Below are 17,365 nucleotides of genomic sequence, written 5' to 3'. Positions count from 1 at the left end.
ATTTGTGGGCCTGCCCAGGAAGATTCTGGCATTTGGGGTCACGAGATGGGAGCCACATGAAGCCCCCTTCTTCTTCCTCCTCCTCCTCCTCCTCCTCCTCTTCTTCTTCTCGTCCTCCTCCTCCTTCTCCTCCTCGTTGTTTGTTGTTGTTGTTAGAATTTGTATACCGCCCTATAGCCGGGGGTCTCAGGGCAGTTCACAGAATAAAATCAAGATATAAAACCACAAAATACATAATAAAAGTAAAAACAACCCAATAGCTCCCCCCCAAAAAACATTTCAAAAGGGCATAGGATGTAAATCAGATTACCCAAAGGCCTGGTTAAAAAGGAACATTTGTGCATGGTTTAATAGTCCGACTGTGAACCTTTTCCTTGGTTGTGACAAGGCTGGAGTGATTTCACAGAGCTATTATAATGTTGTGAGGAGTTGAGAGGCAGGTGTCGTCTACTTGTCTTCCTTCCCCTCATTATTTATTATTATTATTTATTAAATTTGTATATCGCCCTTCATCTGTAGATCTCAGGGCATTTCATAACATAAAATTACAATATAAAAAAGCACAAAATACATAATAAAAATAAGAATGAAAACAAACCAATAATAATCTCTCCCATAACACATTCCCCCCCTGAAATAATTTTTATTGGTTTTACACATACAAAATATAAATGAACACAAACTGTAAAAACAAATCTATATAAAGAGATTCTCCAAATCTCGAGACTACCCCCCATCCCCTCCATGGGGTCTCATTTTAAACATCACAACTGCATATTCTTCCGTACTCCAGTTTTTATATCAAACCATATTGTCCATAATAATAAGTCAAAATCCTGTTCTTGTTTCCATCTGCTTACAGTGGTCTCCCAGATAACTTATAAGATTTTCCCGTTCTTTTATAAAGTTTTTATCTTCTTGGTTTCTGAGTTTTCCAGTTAGCTTTCCCCATAACATATTTAAAAGGACATTGGATGCCATGCCAAAGGCCTGGTTGAAGAGGAACATTTTCACCTGGTGCCTAAAGGTGTATAAGGAAACTGCCAGCTGAACCTCCCTGGGAAGAGCATTTCACAAATGGGGAGCCACTGCATAAAAGGCCCGTTCTCGTGTTGCCACTCTCTGGACCTCTCGTGGAGGAGGCACATGGAAGAAGGGCCTCAGAGGATGATTTTAGGGTCCAGGTCGCTTCATGTGGAGAGAGACACTCCTTTACACAGTGGTACCTCGCAAGACGAATGCCCTGCAAGACGAATTTTTTGCAAGACGAATGTGTCTTGCGATTTGATGGTGACTCGCAAGACGAATTCGTTTTGCGAAAAATTCGCCTTGCGAATCGCGGTTTCCCATAGGAATGCATTGAAATTTAATTAATGCATTTCCTATGGGAAACCGTGATTCGCAAGACGAATTTTTCGCAAAACGAATTGACTTGCGGAACGAATTAAATTCGTCGTCTTGCGGGGGGCACCACTGTATATTGTGGTTCTGAACCGCTTAAGGTGCTACAGATTAAAATCATCGCTTTGAATTAGGCCTGGGAACCAATTGGCAGCCAGTGCAGTTGGGCCAGAATTGGCGTAAGATGCTCAAACCATCTTGTCCCATTGAGCAACCTGACCGCTGAATTTGGCACCAGCTGAAATTTCCGAACCGTCTTCAGAGGCAGCCTAAATTAGACGGTTCTCTTTCCAGATCGAGGCAGAGCTGGGCCACCAGCCGAAGCTGATGGAAGGCACTCTGTGCCGCCGAGGCCACCTGACCCCACTTCTCCGATCTTCTGAGCATCTTCAAGTGATCTTCTCCATCGCTGGCTGTCCTTCCAAGTTCTGTGTGGGACCCATGTGGCCTTGGAAAGCAGGAGAGGTCACCTGCTTGTGGGCTGCCCTCTGCAACTTGCTTCACTCCCCTCAAGGTGCCCACATGCCTTCCAGCTCCTTTAAAGCCCTAAACGGCCTCGGTCCAGTATACCTGAAGGAGCGTCTCCACCCCATCATTCTGCCCAGACAGTGAAGTCCACTTCTGGCGGTTCCCTCACTGCGAGAAGCCAAGTTACAGGGAACTAGGCAGAGGGGCCTTCTTGGTAGTGGCACCCACCCTGTGGAACACCCTCCCACCAGATGTCAAAGAGAAAAACAACTACCAGACTTTTAGAAGACATCTGAAGGCAGCCCTGTTTAGGGAAGCTTTTAATGTTTAATAGATTATTGTATTTTAATATTCTGTTGAAAGCCGCCCAGAGTGGCTGGGGAAACCCGGCCAGATGGGCAGGGTATAAATGATAAATTATTATTATTATTATTAAGGGTTCGTGAGGCAGAGTCAGATGCCATCTCCAGAAGGAAGCTAAGCTAACGTTTGCACCGCGCTCCGTTCTCCACCAAGGAGAGCGAAATGTTGCAAGCTGCATTAACACAAACTAAGCAAATTTGCAAGGGCCTGTATTGCAGAGTTCTGCTTCTGCCAGTCAGGGAGGTGACGGTAGACAGGCCCCGGGAGCCCTTGAGATCCTACTCGGACGGCACACATCCTGTTTCCATTTGCTCTGGAGTGGTTCTTGCATATCAGGCCAAGAGGACTACAGAACTGGGTTTTCCATGTGTGCGTGGAAGATGAGGTTATCCATCTAGCACAAAACTTTGCTACTGGTTCTGAATGCTGGATTTCACGCATCCCTGGGTATGCCGATCTAGGCCCCGTTTCATCTAATCTCTCCAATTTCTCCCACAATGGCTTGTGGTGAAATGGTTGGTGCTATCTTCTCCTCGGAGCTGTGCTTCTCTCCCGGAGTCCTCAGATGGTGTGTGTTTGTGTTCCAAAATAAACCAGGCAGACAGTTGCTTTTTCCTGCCCTTTGACCCGAGTCCTCAGAGCATTTTGGGGGTTGTGGGTGCTTTGCTTGAGGCCGGCAAAGCGGAAGCCCTCACGCAGCGCGATCCCAGCGCCCCCTAAGCCGTTCCCTTTTTCTTCTTTTCTGTTTTTGGAAGAGAAACAAAAATTGGGAAAGGGCTAAAAAAAAAAGAAGAAGAAGAAGCCGGCCAAATAATAATCATATTTTTGGATTGCACTTGGTTGCCGCGGCAACCTCTTGGAAACATGACAGGATCTGAGCTCCTGAGCACCAAATAAGGTAAGTAGGATTTTGGGGGAAGATGCGAGGCGAGTAGAAGCATCTGCTGGTCTCTTCCCAACCAGGCCATCTCCGGAGATGATGCTGATTTTGGGGCAAAGCCTGGGCTGTCTGGGTGCTTCTGTCGAGTGGCAGCACAGATGATAACAGGAATAATAATTTTATTATTTATACCCTGCCCATCTGTCTGGGTTGCTATACAGGCATGTTACGTGCCTAGGGAAATTTTTGGGAGGGGGGTTCTGCTTCCAATAAAAGGAATTATCTGGATGGGGATTTGAGATTGTGCTTTGTGACATTTTTCCACTTCACGGTGCTCCAAGTCCTGCTTGCTTGCACACTCTGCTATTCCAGAGGCAGAAACCATAACTACCCAGAATGCTTTGAGGGCTGTAGTCAAAAGAGGGAGCCTGTCTACCGGGTTGGTTTGGGGCCTGTGGGAGAAGCATCCCTCCCCCCCCCCTAGTAAAACTGCAATGTGGGGCTTGGCCACCAATGAAGCAGTGGGGCGAATTTTACCTCAGGCTGAGTTCAGGTGTTTGTGGTCTTCTGGGTTCCTGGGGGTTTTTCCTGTTGTTATTCCGTCTCTCACAGCTACAATAAACCTACCATTAAAATTATGGACTGGTCATTTCTTCGTCGGAGGGTATATGGGCAAATTTAGCAGGGGATCAAATACTCCCCCCCCCCCTCACTGTATAAGATTCAGAAAGTAAAGAACTTCCAATTCTTCATCTGCCCGCTGTGTAAAAACCAATATTCACTTTGTCCCATGAGGCGAGTTTCAAGTTCTCATGGTCACAGAGAGAAAGATTTATCTTCATTGCTTTAACTTTGTAGCTGCGTCACACAATGGTGTCTTGGGGGTGTAGGGGACCCCGAGAGAAGAGTGAGGTGGGTTTGTGTTCCCTGATGTGTTCGTGTGCCCAGGCGCACCGCTTCTGGAAGACGTCCAAGTGGTGTATTTCTAAAGCCACCTTTTGCTCTTCTCTTCCATTTTTGACTCCTGCCCCTTGCGGGAGAAGACTATTAAAAGCTCTCTCCTCTTTTTGAAACTCAGCGCTTAGCCCCCCGTTGCCTCTGGGAAGTCTTTCATTAGCCATTCCCCGGTGAGGCTGCCTTCGCGCCTGGCAGCTTCACAAAATCGATAAATAAGATATTTGTGTGCACATGTTATTGTGGCCCTCAGCTGTTTGGAGACTGGGGTGGGAAGAGGTGTCTTGCTGGAAATCAGAATGCAGAAGGAATAAAGGAGCTATGAAGGGGGAATGTTCATGTAGGTTTGCAGAAATAGAAAACTACTACCCTTGCTAGCTCCGTTCACCAACCCCACTCCCATTTCTTCCACATTAATGGCCCAGATTTCCCCCCTTCCCACCCCAGGCAACTATACCAAGCTTGCTTTTCACCTTCCTGACCTGATTTCTTCATGCAAATGCAGGATTGTGATGCAGCACTACGAATCCTCCAATGGGGGCTGTGCGAGGACAGCCTTGCATTTTTATGTATATAGGAAGAAAGGGGGAGCCCATCCTCTGACTCCTAATCCTCCCCCTTCAGCAAGATAGGCTGTGACCCTTTCCCTCCAAACTATCTGTGCATGCTAATAGCTTACTTTATTTTGAAAATATCAGCATTGTCTTTCCAGTGCAAAACGCTTGAGGCAGTTTACAGTAGCAGAAACACTTAAAAACAAGGAAACCAACATGAAGTTATAGCCAGGAAGAGCATCAACAATGGGGAGAGGCTCGGAGTCCTTCTAGCCAAGAACACTTTCAAGTCTGTAAAAAGATTAAAAACCACAGAGGCTAAAGCTAAATCTAGGCGGTGCGGCAGAAGGAGACAATTTTAACCTGGCACATAAAAAACTATCCAAGGAAGATTTTGTCAATTCCGCAGCAGTGGCTGTCCCCCAGAGTTTGTCCTGCTTTGTGAAGCCACAGTTTTATTTTCCTATCAGTATGTCTTTTGGAGCATGGCCTTATCAGGATTTTAAAGCACAGGTCCATTTTTGAGGCCCAGGGTTGCCTTAACTGCAACCAGCCTGCCACCCATCGGGTAGGGCAGGTTGCAAATGCAACATTACTAGTATCACGATGACATTTTCCTCCTGAAACAATTGAAAAACAAAGAAGTCAGTGCAGGGCAGGGCAGCAGGCAAAGTGATGTCTGCTCTACACACTTAAGATGCTAGGTCTGCACAAATCCCTTAGCTCAGTGGTAGAACATCTGCTTTGCATGCAGAAGGTTGCAGGTTCAATCCCCAGCATCTCCAGGTAGGATCTGAGACCTTGGCCTGCCTCCTCCAGCTATTATTGCTGATGGTGTTGTTACAATTAAACTTACTTATTGCTTTTTTTGCCGCAGCAACTCAAAGCGATTTACAGAATTCTAAACAAAAATTTTACGCTTACATACATAAAAACCAACATTTTAAAAATATGTAAAAGACAAATCCATTAAAGAAATAATTAAAACATCCCACCAAGGCAAAAAGGTAATTGATAAAGGCCCGATGAAGGAATGTTTTTCCTGGCACCTATAGATATGCAATGGTGGTGCCAGGTGAGCCTCCCTGGGGAGAGTATTCCACAAGCAGGGAGCCACCACTGAAAAGGCCTGTTTTGTGTTGCTACCCCCTGGACCTCCGGTGGAAGGGCCAGACAAAGATGGGCGTCAGATAATGATTGCAGGGTTCAAGTCGGTTAATATGGGGTGGGTTGGTCCTTGAGACACAGGGGTTCTGAGCCGCAGAAGACTAATAATAAGCCAGGTGGACCCATGGTCCAACTCTGTATACGGCACCTGTCTGTGCATCCTCCTGGTTTTGGCACACTTACCCAGGTCATGAAATGATCAGGCTACATGTTGATGGGGAAACTCGGGGGTTTGACGATATTACTACATGAGCCAGGGCATGCCTAGACATAACAGGGCTGCCGTTTTTGACGGCAAAGTCTGTCTCCTTCACTGAAATGCTTGGGTGTGCATAAGGAGAAGACCCTCCAGACACCCTAGCCTGTCCTTCAAACCTGTGCTAAGTGCTAGACTGATGCTCTCAAGGTTGCTTTCCTCATTTTTCACATCCTTCTCCTTCCTCCTTGCCTTGGGAGAGGAGACGTCTTTGTGTGTGTCTCCCGCCGAGCACAAAGATCAGGCATGCCTCTTTGTGTCTCCGCCATAGCCTGGCAAAACTCAGACCTTCCCTATCAAATATGTGTTTCTTATTTTCTTAAACTCGGAGTGATAATAACCAAGGGCGAGGTGTGTTCTTAATCCAGCAGGGATCCAGCGCTCAGTTCAGCTTCCAAGCTACATGCTTACATTCCATGACATAAGTTGGTGCGAGACGAAAATAATAAAAGATTGTCGGTGAAATTCATGTCGCCTGACGGTTCTGCCTTCTCTCCTAGGAACCCGGCCCGGCAAAGATGGCTGTGACCAGCAGCAACATCCCTGGTGCAGAGAAGGTCCCGACCACAAAGTCCACCCTTTGGCAGGAAGAAATGAGGAGCAAAGACCAGCCGGATGGCAACGGGGGACTCAGCCCAGCCCCAAGCCCTGTGCAAGGCCAGGCTCCCCCTGCATGCTCCTTGAAGGAGCCCACGCTGGACAGCAAGGAAGGTAAAGGTTGAACTCTGAACCTAGACAGAACAGAGAGGACAAGGCCGGCACAGGAGGTCTGGGGTCAACGATGTTTTTTGCACATGGCACGTGCTGTGTTAGCACACCTGATATCCCACACCTCTGCGTTTTGGAAGATAGCTGCGTAAAGCACGGAGGCCGTGCGAAATTTAAGCGCAGAGACCCTGTCCCTCCACTTAGGTTTGCTGCTGCAAAGGATTGTGTAACATCCAAAGATAAGAAGTCAAGTCTCTCCTGTTTTGAAGGAACATCTTGACTTCCCAGTGACCCTGTCCGAATATGTTATGGCTCTGGCTTGCTGGAGCTGCGAGAGGATCAGAGAATAGCAAAGATAAATCCAAGGCTAACACAACAAGGAGGAGAATGGTTTGGCAGAGCTGCAGGGGGCAGATTGGGGTAGTTTCACATGCGTCCCAAGAACTGCATGTTCGTCACGAGAGTCAGCAAGGTTTTAGTGCATGGGTAGGCAAACTAAGCGCCTGGGACCCAGGTGGTGCTGTGGTTAAACCACTGAGCCTAGGGCTTGCTGATCAGAAGGTCGGCGGTTCGAATCCCTGTGACGGGGTGAGCTCCCGTTGCTTGGTCCCAGCTCCTGCCAACCTAGCAGTTCGAAAGCACATCAAAATGCAAGTAGATAAATAGGAACCGCTACAGCGGGAAGGTAAACGGCGTTTCCATGTGCTGCTCTGGTTTGCCAGAAGCGGCTTTGTCATGCTGGCCACATGACCTGGAAGCTATACGCCGGCTCCCTCGGCCAATAATGCGAGATGAGCGCGCAACCCCAGAGTCGGTCACGACTGGACCTAATGGTCAGGGGTCCCTTTACCTTTACCTAGGCCCAATTGCCTTCTAAATCTGGCCCACGGATAGTCAGTGTGTTTTTACATGAGTAGAATGTGCTCTTTTATTTAAAATGCATCTCTTGGTTAGTTGTGGGGCCTGATTGGTGTTTTTACATGAGTAGAATGTGCGCTTTTATTTAAATTGCGTCTCTGAGTGCCTCATTCCACTGCCCCCCCCAAACTCCTCTGATTTGTCTGCATTGTTCTCCATGAAACAATAAGGGCTGGGGATTTGCTTCCTGTTCAGGATGATGAGTTTCCCCCTTGGCTACCTACGAAGAGCCAAAGTTTCCTTCCTTCTTTATCTGTGTCTCAAGGCTGGCTATCAAAAGCGCTTGTTTTCTTCCTTGCCTTCCTTTCAGGGGGTTCACCATTCTAGCATGAGCAATGCTTGGGATTAATCAAGATGGGCTTTTTATTTATTTCTTTTGCCCTTGATACCGACTTCCCGCCCCATTTTCCATGCCCAATATCTTCTATCTCTTATACCATCACATCCATACTGTACTGTATTCTCTTAATTCCTTCTGTTGCTCGTATTTCAAATCCTGCTGACGAGTTCATCATGCTAGGCTAGGGCTTCCGTTCTTCCACAAAGCAATGGTCATTAGAGTCTCTTACTTTGGCTGTTAACTTTGCTGATTCTGCATAGTCCATCACCTTATTTATCCATTCATCTTTGGTTGCGAATGTCTTCTTCCTTCCATTTTTGTGTGTGGAGAATCCTAGCCGCTGTTGTTACATACACAGACAACTTTAATGCTGGTTTCAAATGGTGTTTTGATGTCCTTTCAACTTGCTGTTTTTAGCCAGTTTGCTTCGTAATTTATAACGTTCAGTAGTGCCGTAAGCTGCCTTGAACCCCAATAATAATAATAATAATAATAATAATAATAATAATAATAATAATTTATTATTTATACCTTGCCCACCTGGCTGGGTTTCCCCAGTCACTCTGGGCAGCTCCCAACAGAATATTAAAAACACGATAAAACATCAAACATTAAAAACTTCCCTAAACAGGGCTGCCTTCAGATGTCTTCTAAATGCCAGATACAGTGGTCCCTCGATTTACGAATTTAATCCGTTCTGAATGCACATTCGTAGGTCGAAAAATTTGTAAGTCGAAAAAAGCTGTTTCCTATAGGAATGCATTGGAAACGGAAAAATTCGTAAGTCGAGTAAACCGCATCTAAAATTTGTGAGTCGAGAAAACCCCATCTAAACCGCAACGGTTTTCCTTTCGGATGTCGAAAAAAAGTAAGCGTGCAGCCATTTTTTTTTCATTCGTAACTCGAAATTTCGTAAGTCGAGTACTTCGTAAGTCGAGGGACCACTGTAGTTGTTTATTTCCTTGCCATCTAACGGGAGGGAGGGTGCCACTACCGAGATGGCCCTCTGCCTGGTTCCCTGTAACCTCACTTCTCACAGTGAGGGAACCACCAGAAGGCCCTCGGGAGAAAGCTGGGTAGTGTTTATAATATTAAATAAGTAAGTCCCACCCCACCGATCTGTATTGCCGTGAGTTCCCGGCGGGGAGGGAGGGGGCACCCAATGGCAGCCCAGTCACCTCCAGCTTCTCCTTGCCTCCTCACAGACGACAGCAGCATGCACGGCGACCGAAGCGACAGCGGGCGGAAAACCCGGGTGGAGAGTGGCTACTTCTCCTTGGAGAAGACGAAGCAGGATGGGAAGCCGGACGAGCAGCAGCTACCGACGCCGCCATCCCCTCCCAGCCCCAGCACCCCCAACAACAGGTACAGTGACTCCCAGTCGCCCTCCCCGGAGCAGAGCTGCCCCTTTCCTTCCCCAGGTGCCCCGCCAGGCGGCCGAATGGTGTACAGCTTCTCCCTCAACTGCCTGGACTTGACGAGCGACTACATGTCCGGCTGCAAGGACTCGGCAGCGAGAGACGGGGCGGAGGGAGCGGAGAGGCCGGCCCGCCCCGTTTCCTTTAGAGCGAGTCGGCAGTACACCACCCTGGCCGATGTCCCCAAGGCTGTCAGGATTAGTAACCGGGAGGCTTTCCAAGCGGAGAGGAAGAGGCTGGAGCGGCGTTCCCGAGCTCGCAGCCCCGGAAGGGAAGAGGTGGCTCGGCTCTTTGGCAGCGAAAGGAGGTAAGGAACGGGCGGTAGCGTTGCCGGCGGTTTCTCGTTCGGAGGAAGCCGGTCGGCTCCTGGCGGTTGAAGTTGAAGGCCCCTCTCGCAGCGTTTCTCCAATTTGGGTCTCCGCAGCTGCTGTCGGACTACAACGCCCATCATCCCTGGCCACTGGATGATGGGCTTTGTAGTCCCAACAACAGCTGGAGGGATGATATGGAGAGACGCGGCAACGTTTGAGTGGGGTTTTGAGCTGGCCTGCTGGTCACAAATATGGCAGCCTCCGCGAGACCATTTTTGCTGGGTGGGTGGCGTCAAAAGTGAAGCCCTTTGCTCCTCCCTGTTGGCAACCAAGTGGCATTTCAAGAGATTGCTCGGTTGTGCAGAGTAAGGGATAGTGGGATCCGGATTGGCAAGTGGCAGGACAAACAGCAGGGCAGCCAGGAAGCTGAAAGTAGGTGCAAGCAACTCCCTCCTTATGCATGACCACCAAAGGTTCTTGGTTTGGCTGCCTCCCAGAGCACCGCGTCCAAGCCTTGAAACTATCTCACTGCATCCAGGATGCAAAGGAACTCCTTTTCCTTGGACATGACTTGAATGCAGGGCTTTTGCAGGTATCACACAGCATGGGCAGGGAGTCTGGTATCTGGTTCGGGGCTTGGAAAATGTTAGCTTTCTTCGAAAAGAGAGAAAGGCAAAGCAAGTTGCTGGACCTCATGCTTTTGAAGCAAAGCGCAGCGAAAGCCTCCAAAATTAAGAGCGGGTCAGCACCATGTTTTAACTCAGCCGGCAGTTGCGTTTAAAGCTGTGCACAGCTGCCTCTCTCCCCTCCCCACATATTTCCCTAGGCAATGCATGTGTGGGGAGTCTGGCATGTATGCTGGCCTAGCTTAATGAGCTATGATGGAGACTCAAGGAGACGTCGTTTAGTGGAGCTGAATAAGCTGTAAAATACCTTGGTGTGGGGACAATAGCTGGATTGGATGTGCAAGGCTCATATTTGCAGCTGCAAAGGTGTCTTGCAGACATACAACCCTGTGTGTGTGTGTGTGTGTGTGTTTGTGACATTCCAGACTCCTCACATATAATAGTTGAAACTTGCCTTTCCAAATCGACACTCACTCTCGTTTTCTCGGCATGACGAGGCCTGCAGATAAAATGACAAGAGAGGAGGAGGCACAGGACCAGAGGGGAGAAAGCTGTCTGCTCGCTTTGGTCGCTCTTGATTCCCGACAGGCGTGTTCACTCTAGCAGGTTGCTGACGAGTGGCTGCGGGTTGTGTTTTTTTTTGTGTGCATTTGTCTCTTACTGAACTTCCTGACAGTAAGAGCTGTTCGGCAGTGGAATTTGCTACCAAGGAGTGTGGTGGAGTCTCCTTCTTTGGAGGTCTTTAAGCAGAGGCTTGACAGGCATATGTCAAGTGCTTTGATGGTGTTTCCTGCTTGGCAGGGGGTTGGACTGGATGGCCCTTGTGGTCTCTTCCAACTCTATGATTCTATGTCTCCAGTATTCACAGAATCACGGCAGTTGTAAGGGAACCTGAGGTTCATCTAGCTCAACCCCCCTGCAACGCCAGAATCTTTTGTCCAACATGGGACTTGAACCCGTGACCCTGAGGATAAGAGTCTTGTGCTGAGCTACCCCAGACAGATTATGCTGTGGTGCTGACCCTCGCACCAAGAAGGAAAAGTACAAGGGGTGGCAAGAATATTGGGGGATTCTTGGGCCACATTGGTTAGGCCGCCTTACATTTAAAGCCGTATTGTACAACTTTTTAAAAAAAAGGCCCCTAACCATCAGGTCCAGTCGTGTCCGACTCTGGGGTTGTGGCGCTCATCTCGCTCTATAGGCCGAGGGAGCCGGTGTTTGTCTGCAGACAGCTTCCGGGTCATGTGGCCAGCATGACAACTTTAAACAGCCCCAAAGAATTCTGGGAGATGTAGTTTGTTAAGGGTGCTGAGAGACGCTTGGAGACTCCTATTCCTCCCACAGAGCTACGGTTCCCAGGGTGGCTCAGCAGTCCGTCCCTCTTACCAGGGAAATCTGGGAACTGTAGGTCTGGGAGGGAAATAGGGAGTCTCCTAATAGCTCTCAGCACCCTTAACTAATTACAATTCCTGGGATGCATTAGGGGAAGAAATTATTTCTCAAGAGGTATAAATAGCGCTTTAAATGTAGGGGGTGGTATTCTGTTAGATTTTACTCAGAGGTAATTTGCCTAATTCAGTTGTCTTCATTACTTCCAGTGGGTCTCCTCTGAGTAGCCCACAGTGTGGATGTGGTTCTTGGTGTAGAAACAGCCAGGGCATTCTGCAGGTCCTACAAGATGCATCCCAGGCGCCTAGAAGTTCTCACCAGGGACCCTGCTCAGGCCTCGGTTCCTGCAGTGATCCTAAGCTGCTCCTCGCATGAGATCTAGGGACTTTTTGCAATGGGAAAGCTACATTTTCTAGGATGGCCCTTTTTGCGCCAGGTACCAGTCTCTGTGCAGGCATGGGTGGGGAATTCCCTCGCAGGTGGGACCCTCCTGGTGTATCTTTCCTGACATGTGCCCAGAAGGTGCAGCTTCATTCATGTAACTTTGAAGGCCTGGCAGGTGGCTGGGCCCCCTCTCCCAAAGCCGCTTAGCTGAGTGGGTGACACACCTTGTCGTGTCTTGAAAAATGGCTGGAAAATGTACATGCCCCAAGAAGTGGTCCGCTTTCACGGGTTCCTGGATTGCAGGATTCATTACTGTTGCTGTGGAACTGGGGAAAAATAATAATAAGAATAATAATAATAATAATAATAATAATAATAATTTATTTATACCTCACCCATCTGGCTGGGTTTCCCAACAAAATTAATAATAATAATAATTATTATTATTTATTTATACCTCACCCATCTGGCTGGGTTTCCCAACAGAATTATTATTATTATTATTATTATTATTATTAATAAAGCAACAAAACATCAGGCATTAAAAGCTTCCCTAAACAGGGCTGCCTTCAGATGTCTTCTAAAAGTCAGATAGTTGTTTATTTCCTTGACATCTAATGTGAGGGCGTTCCACAGGGCGGGTGCCACTACCGAGAAGGCCCTCTGCCTGCTTCCCTGTAACCTCACTTCTCACAGTGAGGGAACCACCAGAAAGCCCTCGGAGTGGGACCTCAGTGTCCAGGCAGAACAATGGGGGTGGAGACGCTCCTTCAGGTATACTGGGCTGAGGCTGTTTAGGGCTTTAAAGGTCAGCACCAACACTTTGAATTGTGCTCAGAAATGTCCTGGGAGCCGAAAGGAAACTAGGCAGCTTGTAGAGCAGGGCAGGCCAACTTCTCAGACCAAGCGGGCCGCAAGAATCCTTGGGACAATGCCTGGCCCAAAGGTCACCCGGTGAGGGCTTCATGACCGAGCAGAGATTTGAACCCTGGTCTCTGAGGGTCCAACGCTCCAACTAACCACTGCTCTGTGCTGGTTTAGCCTTACGTGCAAACCAGTTGGGCGTGACTCCATCCCATCGCAAGCTTTTCCTGCCCTGCTAGCAGCTGCCAGCGATTGCACAAGTGTAACATCTGAATGAAGTCCCAGAATGCAAAGAAGCACGGATATTTTTTTGGGGGGGGGGTGTCATTAGCAAAATATCCAACAGGAGATGAATGGGGCTGCTGTGCACGGCCTCTCTGGTTACCCTCCAGCCATCCTGGTGTCTGAAACTCTCCTAAGAGGCGTGCAACCCTTAAGAACAGCTGGATCCAGCTGGCATCTGGCTTCCCGAAATGTCTGGGGAAACTCTTGAGCAGGGGGTGGATCCTGCAGCCTTCTTGCTGCTGGTCCCTTAGTGCGTGCTCTTGGGATGTGCCATGTTCCCTCTGGCCATGGAGGTCCTACTGAGCTGTCGCGGTTAATAGCTGTCAGTCAGCTCTCTCCTCCACAAAGGCGCCTTCCGTATCCAGGTGGGCTGGTGCAGGACGGTTTTTCTGAGCCCTGCCTGCGGCCACCTGCAATGGCGAATTAACATTGCCCTGCCTTCTTCTCCTGCAACCCCCCCACCCCCTCCTGCTTGGCTCCTGGCTGCTATTCTGCTTTCCCCACTTTGCTTCTTGCTTATTAACATTCTTCTCCCACCTGTGAGTCGGTTCTGTTGCCGTTTGTGGAGCTGAGCAAACTTGTTTCGAGCATCTGGTGTCTTGTTTTTGCACCTGGATCTTCCTCCTCCTCCTCCTCTATTTGTGCCTGGTCTCCGTTTGTGCACGGGAGCCCACTCCCCACCACCACTCCCACCCCTGTCACAAACACATACTGCACACGCCAGGGTCCCGAGGAACAGGCCAAGCGCTTTAAAAACAGCCAGCAAAATCCCAACTCACATACTGCCTCCTGCCTTAGTCTCTCCGGTCTTAGAATCATAGAGTTGGAAGAGACCACAAGGGCCATCCAGTCCAACCCCCTGCCAAGCAGGAAACACCATCAAAGCATTCTTGACATATGCCTGTCAAGCCTCTGCTTAAAGACCTCCAAAGAAAGAGACTCCACCACACTTCTTGGCAGCAAATTCCACTGTCGAACAGCTCTTACTGTCAGGAAGTTCTTCCTAATGTTTAGGTGGAATCTTCTTTCTTGTACATAGTTTGAATCCATTGCTCCTTGTCCGGTTCTCTGGAGCAGCAGAAAACAACCTTTCTCCCTCCTCTATATGACATCCTTTTATATATTTGAACATGGCTATCATATCACCCCTTAACCTTCTCTTCTCCAGGCTAAACATACCCAGCTCCCTAAGCCGTTCCTCATAAGGCATTGTTTCCAGGCCTTTGTCCTTCTTGAACTGTGGTGCCCAGAACTGGACACAGTACTCCAGGTGAGGTCTGACCAGAGCAGAATATAGTGGTACTATTACTTCCCTTGATCTAGACGCTATACTCCTATTGGTGCAGCCCAGAATTGCATTGGCTTTTTTAGCTGCTGCATCACACTGTTGACTCATGTCAAGTTTGTGGTCTACCAAGACTCCTAGATCCTTTTCACATGTACTTGGTTTTCTTGCCCCAATTCTCATGTTCTCTGAGGGGCTGCGGGGTTTTTCCAGCAACAGCCCAGAGCAAACAGTCTTCAGAGCAACACTTTCCAAACTCCTTTCTACCCAACCACCCCAGGCTTCCTTGGAAGCGTATCAGGGATTCAAAACCAAGGAGATAATGAACAGTACGCAAGTTCCTCTGCATGATCCACCTTCCCCTGGCTTGTTCTTTTTCACAGGGAGATTCAGTTGCTGAACAGAGTGCAAGAGGCATTGTCTGTGACCAGAAAAATCAGTGTTTGAAATTAGCCAGGAGCCAGGAGCATTTTGCTCCTAGCTATCGGCCACTTGCGACCAAGTGAAGATGCTTGGGCGCAAGGATTGTGTCTGACATCTCCACCATCTGATTGCGTGTGCCTGGGGATCATTGGATCTGAACTGTTTTCACACACTAATAGTCCATCCTGTAGAATTCTGTCTTTTTATATTTTAACCTCGTAATCAGAACCAAATTTCAGGAACCAAATTGCTTTTTCTGTGCAGCCTGAGTCTGAGCAGGAACAGTGAATGACATTATGGTTCATTGTTCTCTCTTGCTTTCACCTACTCCACCCCAGTGCCCTGCTCACAGTTGGGAAGAATATTCCTATGTTATGAGTGGTCTGTGTCACCTTTAAGAAAAATAAGTACTGTAGAAATCCGCCAATATATATTTGGAGTGTCCCTGGATCAAGTGACTTTTCTTCTTTAAGTTCTGAAAGTTCTTAACCTAGCTCAAGTATGTCATCTGAACAGATGTTTAATGGAGAATCGATCACTGTCCATCATTTGGAAAATAAAACTTCAAGCTGTCTTGCACCAAAATAAATAAATAAAAAAGCAACAAGACATTCTGTTTTGGCGACTGCAAACTTGGTTCAAGGAGCCATTTGGCACCTATCTTATATATATATGAATTACTAAAAGGTAAAGGTAAAGGGACCCCTGACCATTAGGTCCAGTCGTGACCGACTCTGGGGTTGCGTGCTCATCTCGCATTATTGGCCAAGGGAGCCAGCGTACAGCTTCCAGGTCATGTGGCCAGCATGACAAAGCCGCTTCTGGCAAACCAGAGCAGCACACGGAAACGCCGTTTACCTTCCTGCTGTAGCGGTTCCTATTTATCTACTTGCATTTTGACATGCTTTCGAACTGCTAGGTTGGCAGGAGCTGGGACCAAGCAACGGGAGCTCACCCCGTCACAGGGATTCGAACCGCTGACCTTCTGATCAGCAAGCCCTAGGCTCAGTGGTTTAACCCACAGCACCACCTGGGTCCCAGTGAATTACTAACACTGAGTAAAAGCCCCACCTGGACCTTCTCTGGCTTCAGAGAGAGGCTAACCTGCAGCAGCTCCAGGTGTTGTTTGTTGGGACTCTCACTCCTGCCAGGCCATCCGACATGGCCAAAGATCAGGACTGATGGGAGCTACAGCCCAGCATCGACTTGAGGCTTAGCTTTTTAGGGCTTGAAGCCATTGGTTTAAGTCCTACTCTCCAGAGCAGGAGAAAACAAGCTTGTTCCCACTTCCATGGGACAGCCCTTTAGGTATTTGAAAATGGCTATCCTATCTCCTCTCAGTCTCCTCTTTTCCAGGCTAGACAGACCCAGCTCCTTCAACCATTCCTCATAAGGCTTGGTTTCCAGACCCTTGATCAGCTTGGTTGCCCTCCTCTGCACCCATCCCAGCTTCTCAACATCCTTCTTAAATTGTGGTGCCCAGAACTGGGCACAGTATTCCAGATTGTGGTCTTCCACAATCCTACATAGTTTGCCAACTCATTTTGTTATCCAATGGAAGTGGAAACTGAACTGTTCTGTCTAAATTTTACTTCCCAATAGGTGTATGTTGTGTTTCTTGATGAGGTTTTCGGTTTCGTAGGGAAGGCTGAGACAGCACAGCCAGGCATTTGCATAACTTCTTACCTTTTTGTCCCCAAAGCTGTGGGTGGAGGGGACGCAGTCCTCCCAGATTGGCAGTGTTTGATTACAACAGCCTTTGTCTCTAAAGTGGTAGCTGTCTTTCCAGATAAAGACCACTCCTCACTTAGCGACTGAGCCCTTGCCTTCTACATACTCTGATCTAGTTGCAGGTTCTACTGCTGGAGAGATGCTTGAAAGGGTTTTTGGCCCGGCTTGCTGAAATCTCAAAAGCCAGGAATGCCCAATCAGATTAGGCATTCTGGAAGTTGGGCTTCCAAGTGCCTCGTATAACTCCTTTCTGCAATCAGGAGAACCAGAACAAGTTATGTAAATTTGCTTGAAGGTCGCAGAATCGATTCAGCTTGCAGAACGTAGCAGCAGCCCTTGTCTCGGAATTGGCATGGAGTTGCGTGCAACTGCGACCGTTTCTCATTTTTGCTCCTTGAGAGACTAAAGCCCAGCATAAAGGATGTGCGCTGGTAACGTCTTGACCGCCTCTCAGTTTTAGGTCATCAAGCCCTATCACTCTGATCTTTAGTTAAACATTTCCTGGTGGATTCCCACCATCTTCCTATTCACACAGGGGCACAGATGTGCTCCTTCTCTGGGTCCATCTCTTCTGTCCCCTGCTGGCTGTTCCTGACTCCTCGCTTCACTTCCTGTGGAATAAAAAAAAAAGATCAACCCA

At 48.2% G+C, this 17,365-nt stretch overlaps 1 protein-coding gene across 7 annotated transcripts in view; it reads left to right on the top strand.

Moving 5' to 3' along the window:
- Window positions 1–17,365, top strand: part of MPRIP (myosin phosphatase Rho interacting protein) — a 149,823-nt gene that overhangs the window by 85,013 nt on the left and 47,445 nt on the right. For 4 of the 7 annotated variants that reach the window (XM_035131559.2, XM_035131560.2, XM_035131561.2 and 1 more), the window contains exons 6-7: window positions 6,544–6,754; window positions 9,215–9,374. In XM_035131559.2, coding sequence (XP_034987450.2) covers window positions 6,544–6,754; window positions 9,215–9,374 — 371 coding nt within the window. Of the gene's footprint in view, window positions 1–6,543; window positions 6,755–9,214; window positions 9,735–17,365 lie in introns of all 7 variants that reach the window. The other 3 variants (XM_035131554.2, XM_035131551.2, XM_060282455.1) reach the window with 1 other exon arrangement.

The sequence above is a fragment of the Zootoca vivipara genome, chromosome 14 (assembly GCF_963506605.1).
Source record: "Zootoca vivipara chromosome 14, rZooViv1.1, whole genome shotgun sequence".
In the NCBI taxonomy this organism is placed as follows: Eukaryota; Metazoa; Chordata; class Lepidosauria; order Squamata; family Lacertidae; genus Zootoca; species Zootoca vivipara.
The sequence above is the reverse complement of the archived record's forward strand: the minus strand, read 5'-3'. Positions and strand labels throughout refer to the sequence as shown.